This window comes from Thermobia domestica, chromosome 17 (genome assembly GCF_964235325.1).
Source record: "Thermobia domestica chromosome 17, izTheDome1.hap1.1, whole genome shotgun sequence".
Classification (NCBI taxonomy): domain Eukaryota; kingdom Metazoa; phylum Arthropoda; class Insecta; order Zygentoma; family Lepismatidae; genus Thermobia; species Thermobia domestica.
The window spans coordinates 104,101,813-104,115,862 of record NC_137470.1 but is presented as its reverse complement, the minus strand read 5'-3'; the positions used below and the strand labels follow the sequence as shown (position 1 = coordinate 104,115,862).

General features: G+C 35.5%; 1 protein-coding gene across 1 annotated transcript in view; it reads right to left on the bottom strand.

Annotated features, from left to right (window-relative positions):
- Positions 1–804: 804 nt before the first annotated feature.
- The window catches only part of LOC145674113 (putative choline-phosphate cytidylyltransferase), an 87,608-nt gene continuing 74,362 nt past the window's right edge, over positions 805–14,050 (bottom strand). Inside the window, exons 6-7 of the mRNA XM_081743937.1 lie at positions 10,010–10,177; positions 805–1,125 (exon numbers count right to left, since the gene is read on the bottom strand). Of these exons, the coding sequence (XP_081600063.1) occupies positions 1,099–1,125; positions 10,010–10,177 (195 nt within the window). The 3' untranslated portion in view covers positions 805–1,098. The remainder of the gene's footprint in view (positions 1,126–10,009; positions 10,178–14,050) is intronic.

Below are 14,050 nucleotides of genomic sequence, written 5' to 3'. Positions count from 1 at the left end.
GCAAAAATCTGTACTTGAAATTTCCTGAAACTTTCAGGGCTGTTTACAAGTAAGGCGAATTCCTTAAATTTGCCACGTTTCCAAGGTCGCCAGTACTCTTGAATACTCCGTCTGCAATCCACACTTGGCACTTTTTTCAGATATTGTTGCAGTAATAGTGCTGAAGGCATTTTAAAAGAATATTACAAGAGATAGTCTGCATTCAGTTTCCTAAAATGGGCAGAAAATGGCCTAAATCTATTGAATTCAATAGACAACATTGAACAAACAAATAAATAAATAAAACTATAAATACTCGAAGTTCAACAAGGCATCGTTTCTGATTTTGTTTTAACATGCTCATAGAAAATTTCTAGGAAGTCACAAAATGTTAACATATTAAAGAAAATAGAACAAGACTTATTAGTATTTCACAATTTATTAACTTCATAAGCAACAATATAACAAACATACATACTTTATACCTTGGCCACAAACATAATTACAAAGGAATGTACTTGTCTAGTCCTTCAACTCAATGGTCAAATAAATGGTATGACCTCTGTAAATAACAAACACCAAAATACATAAACATTTTAGAAACATATAAAGATGACCGATTGATAGAGAATTCGCTTTCTTCCAACTACCTAAATAAACGAGAACTAAAAGAAATAAATAAACTGAGGTAAAGATATCTTTTATACATATTGTTTTCTAATTAGTCAGAGTAAAAATGAAAAAAAAAAATGGTATGACGAGCAAATTGTAAAAATTTTAGCTATATTCTCCTATCTCTTGAAATGCAAAAAGAATTTGGCACTGCTTGTGTGCAATATCTGGGAAAATAAAAAAAAACTTTTTTCTCTTCTGTTTCCTTCTCTCTTTTTTTTTAAAAAATAAAGTATTTATATATATCAGTCTTATAGCTGAGGCACAACTGAAATTACGACTGAGTCGAAGTACTAGGCACTTTACACTATATTCCACGCTCACCCAGACAACCTCAATCGATCAATATTCGTTCACTTAGATTGAACATCTTCATCGTCGTCAGCGTCGTCCGAGTAGTCATTGAGTATCATACTGAGCTTTGGGTTTGACGATCAACGTGACAACTCAAACCTCCCGGCTTTCAACGGTGGACTGCAACAAATATTTGAAGAAAAGTAATAATTATAATTATATATAGTAAAAAGTTCAACAGTGTATCTATTATGGAATGAATCAGAGGAAGACTGCCACATACACTGTATATATTAGTGAACTCTGTCATAAACTTAAATTTGGTAAGAATTTTGCAAAACAAAATATGAAAAAAAAAAAGTCGTGAGCCACATTCAATTTCCAAGCAAACTCTGAAGAAAATGGAGAAAAGCAAACACACTCAATAATTACATAAGGGATTGCCCAAAAGTCTCGAACAGGATTCACTGTCGGCAAGTGGATATTACAATCGGGTTTAACTTAGCGGTAGTGTTTTTTTTTTATCACGCGTAGTTACATAACCGTAGGGGACAGATAACTGACTCAACCGCAGACGAATTTCGAAAATATAGATCATTTATGCGCCATGGTACAATTTCAAAAATTGTTAGGTATGTGTGGCATATGTCCATTATAAGTAGGAGATATGACATCCCTAAGTAACACAGCTTTAAAATTATTTTTCTCCCATTTTTGAAATCTCCTCAGTTAGAAACGACGCGACTGAGAACTTATATGTATATGTTTTTTTTTTTTCTTTGGTGTGCAGAATCCTCCTCAAAATACATACATCATTCCTATGTTCATATGAGAGTGTCCCTTATATAAGGTAATTCTGTGTTACGATACGCACACCCGCGAAATGTATTATATGAGACCGTAAACACGCATTAGTGAAATATCAGCTCTTACGAGAACCTAAACCCGTGCCGACTTGACGACAAAGCCATGAAATTACGTTTTCGTATTGTAATTTAGAATGTCCAACCGTGATAACGGATAAACCAAAAGAGTCAAAGAAACGAAACTTTGCACAAAGCAACTAGAGAAAGGAGGGCACCTGACTGTGTACTGACGAACATCACGGACGAGCAGTGTTGAGAACCCAAGAGAAAGTTAAGTTTTAGCAAATAGAATGGCCTAAATTGGATATCGTCATTGAAAGCAACAATGGAAATAAAGGAAAATGGTTAACTCAGATCAGTGTAGGAAACTTGTCGAGAAATAACGTGAAAAAATGCGTTAAGTGCAAACGCTGTTGGTGCAGGAAGTGAGGTACTAACGGTTTGTACACCTTAAATTAAATATTGACAAGAGCTGTTTACGCTAACCTACAAGTGTCCATTGAACAGTGTTGAAATCAACAGGAGAAAAAATTTGAGTTTGGAAAAAGTACAATAACTCGGGAAAGATTACTAGTGCAGTATAGTTTAAAACATACAGGATGGTTCATTTAAAATATGCCACCCCCTGTATCTTTGAAATGACTGCGAATATGAGGAAACGCAAAAACACGTCCATCATTATTTTAAGGGCTTAAATTTTGAGCTATAAAAGGTCCACCCCAGACACCCCCATATAGGGATACGTAGGGTCAACTTGAAAATTTTAAACGGCAAAGAGGGTCGAGCCGATTTCGATGAGATAAAAATTTTGCCGCAAGTTTCAAGTCGCTATGTTGATGTCATCTAAAATGGTGGAGGTTCGCATTTCGTGTCCATAAAGTCCGTTGCTATTACGTGTCTGCAAAACAACTGCAAATATGAGAAAACGAAAAAAAAAACATTCGTCATTATTTTAAGGCATTGAAATTATGTGCTATAAAAGGTCCACCCCAGAACTCCAAAATAGGGGTACGGAAGTAAACTTGATTATCTCAAATGGCAAAGGGGGTTGAGTAGCTTGAACTGTGTCGACAAATAAACTTTTTGGTCTAAGTTCTGAATTTGCTAGTTTGTCGAAATCTAAAATGTCGATGAAACCAAATTTCGGATTGAAGGCCTTTGATGACTTTCAGATATCAATGGCTTGTGAATGTGGTGCTTCTACGTTTTTGTTTTTATCTTTTAATTTATTTTCATGCATGGTTTAAGTACAGTAAAAATTTTTGTAAAACGAGAAAATGATAATTTATTGCGTTGAGACTTAGTTTCAGTGCATCTTGCCCAAGGTTTTGTAAACAGAGGCACATGTTGGTGTGTATTGCCATTAGAGTAAGGTTTTAAGAAATGGTTATTTCAAAAGTAGGAATAAATATTTGCAAAAATATTGACATCAGAAAGAGCAATCAGTACTAGCAGAGCGTAGAGAAGTGGTAATCACTACAGGTTTTAGACACGTAGGACTACTTTTCGAAGATTTAAAATTAAACAACCCGCGTACACAGTCCCAAATTACCTTTAAATTAGTTACATTGGCGTAAATCAACCTTTGCATAAACATCTTAATGTGTCACTTGTTCGTTCTGAGATTTGCCTCAAGGAGCATCAGTCGAAGCAGAGTTGACTACACCGGCTGAGTGTCCGGCCAGGTAGTTATCCAATTGACAGAACTAAGTTGATTTTGAGGTTAGCGTCCTTTTTAGTAGCGAGGCTACATGAGACGGGACCTACTGATAAAAGTGGAATCCTAACCACTTGAGATCCCTCCAGAAATCGAACCCGGGTCTCCCACGCAAAAAAGGTGTGTACCCATTTGACAGAGATATCCTTAAAGTGGATCACCACTCAGAAGTCAGTACATATTTAAGCTCATTGCCTTAACTACTGCGCAATGAAACGTTAGATATTATAAATATTATACTATAAGATAGAGTAATGTTTCAGCTACAGCACAAGACACTGATTCATTTCGTTGTCTGTACTAATATCAGAAATGTAACAAATAAAAGAAAATATTTAATTCGTTTTACAATGAGCACACAAGATGGTACTTGCTGTTATATCTTACTAGAAGTGCTCCGTTTTATGAAATGTTTATTTGTATGTATGAAGTATTTTAAAGTAACCATCTTCTCACGAAATAGATATTGTTTGGCCTTCTTTCTTGTTATGTTTCATTATTAAATTCATTTTATTTAAATATTAATTTACATTTAAGGAAATAGATTTTGAGACAAAACTTGCGCAGAACGCCATAATGCGTTGTTGCCAAATTTGTACGTTTTACTGTAGTAGTCACAATAAGAAAATTACTAGATTCTAGCGTTGCAGTTCAAGAGGCGGAATTGCTGTAAGGGTCGAAAACTAATTTATCTAGTAAGCATCTAACCAGAATTCCATTATCACTGCCTTTATTATCTGGCATCTGTAAACACTCGACACTATCTGTCAACGCCACACTATTCAAGCAGCGTTTAGCACAGCACCGAGAGTACTTCGCGATCCACCTTAAGACCAAGAAAAATTAGGCTCACGCAAGCAATGAAAAGTAGAACTGCCTATTCTATCTGGACGTTTGGATCTTAGTTTGCTTAGCAACTTCTACACTTTTCACATACAGTAGTTAGTCATGGGTTACAGTGCTCATAAATTTTAATATAGTTGTAGTTCTGCCTGTCTCCGTGTCGAATCCAATTTTTGTACAAACGAATGTAATTGGGTACAGTCTTTCAATCTTCCAAATGAATTAGTGAACGCTGTGTTGCTCTAAGACATTTTATCGAGGATACTTGATTGAGATTGTGTGTAAGTTTTCGAGATATGCTGAAGATTTTCTTACGACATTCATAATGAATCGTATCAAAGGAGCACGTTCTGCTGAACATATGTTTGAACTTATTTTTCTTTTCGGAGAATGTGGGCAAAACTGTCTTGCGACTACTAGAAACTTTAATGAATTGAATCTCTATTTCACAGCACATAATTTCAATCCCTTAAAATGACGACGAATGTGTTTTTACTCGTTTTCTCATATTCCCAGTCGTCTCGCAGATACACGGGGTGGCAACGTACTTCATAGCCACAAAATGTGGACCCCCGGCATTTTAAGTGGGGAAAGATAGTAACTTGAAACTTCCGGCAAAATATTTCTCCTGTCGAGATCTTTCCAGCGATATATCATTCGGTCTCCTTTGCCATTTAAAATTTTTAAGTTGACCCCACGTACCCCTATATGGGGGTGTCTAGGGTGGACTTTTTATAGCTCGAAATTTAAGCTTCTTAAAATAATGATAGACGTGCTTTTACGTTTTCTCATATTCGCAGTCGTTTTGAAGATATAGGGGGTGGTAAATTTTAAATTAACCATTCTGCATAATATAAGTCTGTAGAGCACTAGAGGCAGTACTGTAGATATGTAAGATCGACAAATCACGTACTGACTGAGATATTCGGCGTCTTGTTAAAGCTGAGAATTGTGGTTTGTAAAACTTGGCAACGCTGCGTACGCCAAAGGCATTTGCATTTAACACATGTTTCACTTTATTTTTTCAAAAAAATGTAAGACTGATCTGCGTTTAGCATCTCTTTTGTCCTTATTTACATTCTTGCTTTCAATGATAATATCTAATTTAGGTCATTCGATTTACAAGAAACATGACTTTCTCCTCGGTTGGCAATACTGTTAATCCGGTGATGTTTGTCAATACACTGTCAGATGTATTCCTTTCTCTAGTTCGGGGGGCGCGGTGGCTCTGTGGTAGAGCGTTCACCTCTGGTGCCTGGGGTCCCGGGTTCGATCCCAGCCCCCGCCAAGTGAACTTTGTGGTGGACAAACACCGTGCTCGTGGGTTTTCTCGGGGTTCTCCCGTTTCCTCCCACTTTCTTCATTCCACCATTTCACTCATTTCTCATCATCACCGTCTCCTTTAGCATAACCGGCATAACCGTGGGACGTAAAACTCAAAGATTTTCCTTTCTCTAGTTGTTTCGTGCAACGTTTCGTTTCTCTGTCTCTTTTGGATTCTCCGTTATCATGGTTAGACATTCTAAATTATATTATAATCTGAAAGTCTTTTTATAACTTTGTTGTCAAGTAGGCCCGGATTAACGTTCTCATAGGAGCTGATGTTTCACTAATACGTGTTTACGGCCACATATAATACATTTTGCGGGTAGTGGATGTATGTATGTATGTATATATATATATATATATGTGTGTGTGTGTGTGTGTGTGTGTGTGTGTGTGTGCGTGCGTGTGTGTATGTGTTCCACTATAATTCTGATATTCTAGAGCAATTTTAACTATATTTCTTACACTCTGGAAAAGAGTACTGTCGGGTTAGCTATGAGAAGTGGGATACATATAAGAAAAATGCTACAAAACGATCGATATTAGTGTCGAATCCATAGCTGTGGAATCTCTTAAGTGAATAGTGTCAATTTCAATTCCGCTTAACTCCCATTAATCTCCCATTAGCATCCAGGGTGGTTACGTAGGGAAGTAAAAATATCGAAATTGACAGACATTAGTGTCGAATCGTAAGCTTGTAGCGTCGTTAGGTTAATTGGTAGCAGTCGTAATCTCATTTAAGACTAAATTCAGCCTCAGCGGTGCCAATACTTTCTTAGACTTCCTAGAAGGAATGGGAGGAGCTGGCTTCAAAATCATAGAAAAGACCGATATTAGTGTCGAATTCTTTTTCTTTTTCTTTTTCTTTTTTTTAAATAATGAGTGGCACACCATATGTCATATAAGAGAAGCCTCCATTAGCATCCTGAATGTGTGTGTGATACAGTAACATGTAAACATAATAGAAAATGACCAATGTTATTGTCGACTCCATAGTTTCCGGGGTCCCCAAGTATATGGAGGCAGCCCAGCCTCTAGTAGGGGTAAAATCTTGTAGCATATCTACAAAGGAGGGTCGAAGGGAGTAACATATACAATGACTAAAATATTATTTTTTAATAATAATATTTTACATATTTTTTCATGCATTGCGGAAAATAGTATTTCATATAAGAAAATAATTGATCCAAATTGGAATCGAACTAACGACCTTACATTTCGAACTCCAACGGTTTACCACTGACCTAACATATCCACTCTACGCTAGCTTCTTCTAACAAAATAAACTTGCTATTCAAGCCAATGAGATTCAAATCCCTTGCAGTCTCGAGTTCGATTCCCGGTGGGGGCACTCGGTCGAAGAAGTGTAAAACGCTTTTTCAGGCCAGCCACCTTGAATGAGGTTTTCCTGGGTTTTCCTCATTCCCACCAGGCAAATGCCGGGGTGGTACCTAACTTATAGGTCCCAGGCCTCTTCCTTCCTTTCCCAATTCTTTCTTCCTTCCCTTTCCCCGGATTGTGTGCTCGCCGAGGGACATCGTCCCTCAAAACGTAAAGGGCTAAATGGCCTTAGATGTCGAAAGCCCAGAAATCTAAATCCCATCCCATCCCCCATCAAATCCCTTGCAAACGCTCTTTTTATTCTACTCTGTATTTTTCCTACCCAGGCAAGAATCATGTTCAATATATTTGCTTTCATTATTCTTTTACATATGGAAATGTTCTTTTACATGAGGAAATGTTGTTTTACGTATGGAAATCAACACTGTGTGGATACATACTTTCGAAATATTGTATCATTAAATAGTTCAATCAATGTTACTTTTTCTACACAATAACATTCCAACATGTCTTATTATATTTAAAAGAAGAAAAAACACATCTCCAGAAGTTTTTCCGATTACTAAGGTTGGTTTGAAGGTTCGAATTAGCAGCTTTGGTTTACTGTTTTCCGAAGATACCCGAATTTGAACATAAAAAATATTTTACCTCAAAACTGCAATAAAGATACCCAGCCATTCTGTATGGTATGTATTATTCATTTCTAAACAATTATATGAAAAAGTATTTTTAATGAGCATCTGCCTATTAGAAAGAACATTATTCAATGTAAATCAATCTTTAAGGCTGAGATATTGGTGAATCATCTATAGATATTACTTTGTAAGCTGAAAGGAATCACGAAATTCAAACGTGTCTCCAACCATGACCACATCTCTATACATATGCAGGTTTTGAAATATTATTTTACAGAACAGCACACGGAAACATCGCAGTCGAGATTGTAACTTTGTGATGGTGTGTCACAATTATTGAAAATGGTATTAAACATAGGGATGCGTTACCCTGTTCTCTTTCTATGGAATATCTCTATGAATCACAGAAATCAATAACGATCTTTGTCATTGTAGAAAGATCTTGACTTTTTTCCTGAATCAATACAGAATATTGTTTTCGCTCTTTTGTCACAGATGACAAAGAACCAATGACCTTGCATCCACCCCTCACTATGTAGATGAAGTATGATATCACAGTTAAATATTTCGTCAAGATTTTGATAATATCAATTGTTGGTAACCCTGCGAAGTGGACACAGACGATTGTAAAGCACGAAGTTGACTGACGCTGTTTGTAACATATTAACATAGCAGTCAACAACCGAGATCCCAGTAAATGTGCCAACAGTAAAATGGACAAAAGTCACGACGTCAATGTGCCCAAGAGGTAATTTAAATTGAATATGCTTTTGTTCTAGAACTCAGTCAAGAAACATTGTCTTCATCTTTTTATTCTGTTCATTTGAACTCGCCATCAAAATGATGTAACTCTAGTCATGCCGGAAGCTCTTTGCGCTGGATATTTGATTCGAAACAATGAATTAAAACTCTCTTTTACAGTAAAATTCAGAAAACATGCAGATATACATAGAATCGCTAAACACACAAAATAACTGTTAATAAGTTTCAAATTGAATTAAGCCAATATTTTAACACATAATATCTGACACACTTTTAAGATTATCTAACACTCTAACGCTCATCTATGTGACCTGAAATCCCAATTGCGTTGTTGTATTATTAGTACAATTTCTGTAAGCAATAATGTTGCCTTCGACAACTAGACACTAAGGAGAACTTTCTTTTCACAAGTGGTTTACATTATGTCCAACTTAATCCTTTTGTCACAGAAACACTAAAATCACAATCTATATATCATATTAAAATTACACATTTATATGTTTGTGACCAATTCGTTTCGACTATAAAATCTCGAAAACCATAAACTCTAGAAAAATGACATTTCGATCGAGTCCAAATTTTGGGTAGATTTGCCAATCCACGTTTATTAAAATGATGCTGTTATATTCATATCCTGCGTTCTAGGGGTTGATTCTAACACATAATATTAACACCATCACTAGCGCGTTACTAAGGTAAACAAACACAGAAACGGAAAATTATGTTTATCAAACAATCGTGTTTGCGTAAAAGAATCGATATTTGCCATTCTTAATTTAGGTATGATTATTTCTACTTCTGGTTTCAAAACATGCGAATTTATCTGTAATACAATATAAAAATCGATACTTTCCTGGAACACTTCCGGAGTCACTTAATCTCAATACTGAACTTTCTTACAGCGAAAACAAATTACCGATATCTTTCTTAGTTTAGGAATTATTTTTCTTGAAACTGAAGCGAACGCTGGGAGTTTGTAGGCAATGAGTCCTGACGTCCTTTCCTCACTTTGTAAAGGCAAACGTACAGAGACAGTGAGAAAATAGGAAGGAGATTCATGCTCATACTACGCGTAGAATGATGCTCTGTGTATACAGCGCAGGTTCAGCTAGTAGGTAATAAAATGTTGATGATCGCTAGTAACATAAATCGTTTTTATTTGGTACCGCTAAGTTGAGTTATTGTATGTAACGATGAACAATATTTCAATAACTTATTGTAGATTTTAGCGTTTCTTTGGGAAAAAAATAAATTATATAACATGTAAAATTGTTTGTAAAGCCGAAACTCTTCCCTAATGTTAAGCTATCGAACGCAACATATTAGTTACGAAAATTAAACTATTATTATGAAATAACCCGATTAGGATTCCCGGAACAAATAATAGCAGACTGTTAGTTAATGTATTATTTGTAAGCATATTATTCTTTGTTTTACAGTATTTTTGAAGAACACAGTAAGACAAACAAAAATATAGAAGAGGGAAAGGAAAATAATAGGAGCAATTGTGCTCTTTTCTATCTCGACTAACATACAGATTGAACTAGAAAATGAACAAAACATAGGTTACTCACCAATTGTCCCTCCCGGCCAAATAACAATAAAAAGGCATCTTTAAAGTTCCGAGATTTCGCTTCACATTTTTGAATCATATCCGTCTTGATCTCCTCAATATTCTCAATCACCCGCTTTCCTTTGTCCTTTAGCTCATCCATTTTGTTCTGTAACAGGAATTTCGTCTCCTGCGGGAAAATCGAAGCAAATTTATATATTTACTGTCGCAAGAGTGTATTAGAGTACATATACATTTTCAAAACTCACTTCCATGATTCCTCCTGACAGATATTTGTGAATTATTATGTGTTATACTTGATAAAATCAGTCATATATGTAGGTATTCCTTACCTCCTTTAACTAACTATTCAATGCATATTTAGAGGTGGAAAATCTTTTCTTACCTTGCACCTTGGAAAAGAATATCAAAACAGTTTTAAGGTCGTTCAAGTCCCTTTTATAAATCTATCTACTTCCGCTACGCTGATGACTAAAACACGGTGATAGTTTCTGCCCCTTCGTGAAAACCTTTGCAAAGAGAAAATAATTAAGTCTAATCTACAAATCGAAATACGTTGATTAAATATGAAGAAAATGCATCACATGGAACGTCGTTACAAGGCAGTGAGGTATCTTGGTGTTACGGAAATGTTTTCTTCCGAAGTGCGGTAAATTCTAAACTGTCTAACTGAAGAATGTAATAGTCACTAACAACATGATTTACACTGAAATTCTGAATGTTCTTTTCCGTGACTTACCCTCTGTTTCCTTGACCAAGTAAGTAAGCTTTCCTTCTTCCGCGACACTGTGAATATTATCATTTATGGTTCGATTTAAAAGAAATATATACGATTTCCACCATCCCGACAGAATATTATCTTCTAAATATAAGCTTACATTATTACTCTAAGCACTTACTGTAAATTGAACTTGATATGTTTGTAATATGATAAATACTGTACCAAATAATGATTATACACTAACGACACCGTTAATATCTCGGCATTCTGAATACATTAACAAATACAAGCCTGCAACGAATGAACATATCATAGTTTTTCTTCTGTAGCATTTAAATGTATTCTTTAATATATAATACCCTTCTGTGCTCTTCAAGTGTCTCAATTCATGGTAGTTTTTCGTTTTTTTCTTCGTATCTTCTTTCTCAAGCTGCCTTGATTCATTGAGGTACTCTTCCTATCTTCCGTAGGTAGCTCTAATGTTTGTTTAACATTGCTTGCCTAATAGTAATTTTCTAAGTACATTCATGAAGTATGCTTTTCCACTTTCCTTTGACCAAATAGACCATATTCATGTAAATGTTTTACAAGTATCATTAATATTACATATTTCTGTAATTCCTTAATATTATTTGTACTTCCAAACATTCGACCCCTTCCTGGAATCATGGTCACGGAGGAGAAAGACTGGAAGAAGATAAATGTTCTCCGTGATCAAAACCAGCGAAGAGTCTAAAATTTCGTATTAATTGTGGAAATCTGCAAGTAGAATGGTATAATTCTTGAGCGTGTTTTTTACATTTTCTTCATGTTCTTTGAAAAAACACTAAGTAGTCACACAGAAGGTCTATCTCTAGTCTAACCAAAACTTTTGAGAATAACGAACAACAAGTTACTTAAGTATCGTATTTATACTGAAACTGTGAACATAAAATGAAATCACAACTACTAAAGATAATAGTAGTAATACCAAAAATACAAGCAAACTTAATGCTCCATATTTGCTTTTTATTATAAATACTGATAGTTGCAGATACATGTTTTTTAATTCCCTAATTCGTTTGTAAAATATATAAGATTTCCTGAACTGTCGTCATATTTTGAAGCATTTCCGAAATTTCCCTGACTTTCGAGGTCAGTGTGAACACGAAACAGTGTTAGATAATAACATCCCTGACCCTGTTTTAATTATTAACTTAGTGGAAGAGGATACGTCAACAAAGAGGATGAAGATGTCTTGATGTTGTTTGTTAATTCTGTTTAAGGCTACAAGAGTTGCAAGGTAAGAGATGCGTGCTTCCCTACAAAACTGAGTTTGTTGACGTTGTTCAGTAAAACAAACATAATTGCTCATGTAAAGAAATTCAAATATACCGTTCTGTTTGCACTGGGACAAACGAGTGTGGCAAGCTTAGCCTTGATAAGACCTTGACGAATTCCATGTTTATGGTTCATTAAATCTATCCAACTTTTGAGAAGCTATGTGGCTCCAGTAGCTCTAAGGACCTTTAGTATGCATGGACTGTCCTGTCTAGTTTATCTTACAAGAGCTCTATGGGTAACAAATCCGGTGTCTGCGGCGACTATTACATTTTTTGGTAATGTAAGTATCCTCTGCATTGAAAATAATTACTACAAAGCTTGGAAGAATATTTGGGATCATAATCCTGTTGTAGTACGAAATCACTGCTGAAGTCCACGTTCCTGATGGAATTCCATGTCCCTCTTGAACATTGCGAAACAGGTTTCTGTCCATTATTCTATTACTTCGAATCAAGTTATCTACTTAGTCTCTAAAACATCTGCAAAGAGTGGGGTATTGCCCGCTCAGGATTAAAGCGCTCTTCGGGACGACGACATATAAATTTCTAATATTAGTAAGCAAGAAAGTTGGAACTTAGATTCTTCGGTTCAGAGTACCCTCTATCATTTTTCATGGTTCGAATATTTATTATATTTTATTTTCTTGTCCCAGGATTATTTCTTTACGGCAATCCTACCTCCAAGACAACATATTTGAAAGATCTCGGACACCTACCTATTTGTAATACCGATTGGAAATGGTTCGCCAGGAGCGGTTTGTTTTTATTCTGTTTACTTGTTTTTCCAGTGAACCGGTTAGTAAAAGACGTTGCTATTTTTTGACGATTTGTGTGTTTCCATGTAATATTTACACAACTTTTGACTATCTTTGAAGTGTCCGACGCGCTGCCCCTCCCGATCCCTGAGCGATTTGTCGTTGAAAGTGACTACTTTGACTCTCCCCTCAAAGTAACTACTTGAACATGTGCTTCGACTCTTAGTTAACAGTATCTTTTACGTATTTTACAGTATTGACATTTTCTTCACACTATTCGACTGGTTCATGCCAACGGAAACAGTAATATCGCATATCAGAGATCAGCATCCCGTTTGTCCACATTACAACAAGATTGAATAGCGCATACACAACAGTTTGTTGAAGTACAGAGCCAAGTATTGGCAAAGGTTCATACAAATATCACTAAGTGTCGCTGAAATGATACATTATCAAAGCATGTAGTTCTCTGTTCATTAGTTATCTGTTTATTGCCAAGCAGCTTTAGTCAACAAGTTTGTCTCGATGTTAACAAGATCAAGAGTTTTTGCTTCCTTATATGAACGCTGTTTATGTTCAAAACGAGTTCAATTTTTGTATGGACACGTTCTCTTTTATTTTTAAAAAAATCTTAAAAAGTAAGAGTGTGGTCAGACTTTCGACAGACTGTATATGTGTATACACGATTAATGCCTTGAGAAAATAAAATGAAACAAGGAGTGGTACAAATTGTTATCACTGAAACCAATAGCGTAATGTTGGAGGACTAGTGAGCTCATAATGACATGATGCTGAATACCATATTTATGGGTGTAGAAAGAAAAAAAACAAATAGGGTAAGTTTGGGTGAATCCGGACAGATGTGATGTTTCTTTCGTTTACTGCTACTCCGCTAAACAAAAATATCCAATACATCGTCATATTATTTAATGATATGTTGGTATGCATGTACAACTGAAATAGTTTTTCTGGAATGGCATGTTAAGAAATAAAAAATAATTTTCTGAAAGTTGACAAAATCTTTGTTTTGCAGATTTGGAATGGTGAATCTGGACAGTAGGTTGGCGATTCCGGAAACTAAACTGTGAAGGAGGATATATACATGATAGGTATATTTTAGCTTACTATCTTGCTACAATAACATTCTAACATGATAAGTACAGAATATAAATACAAATACATGATAAATACATACAAATTACTACCATAGCATGTTTTGTACTAATTACTGTTGAAATTTTTAA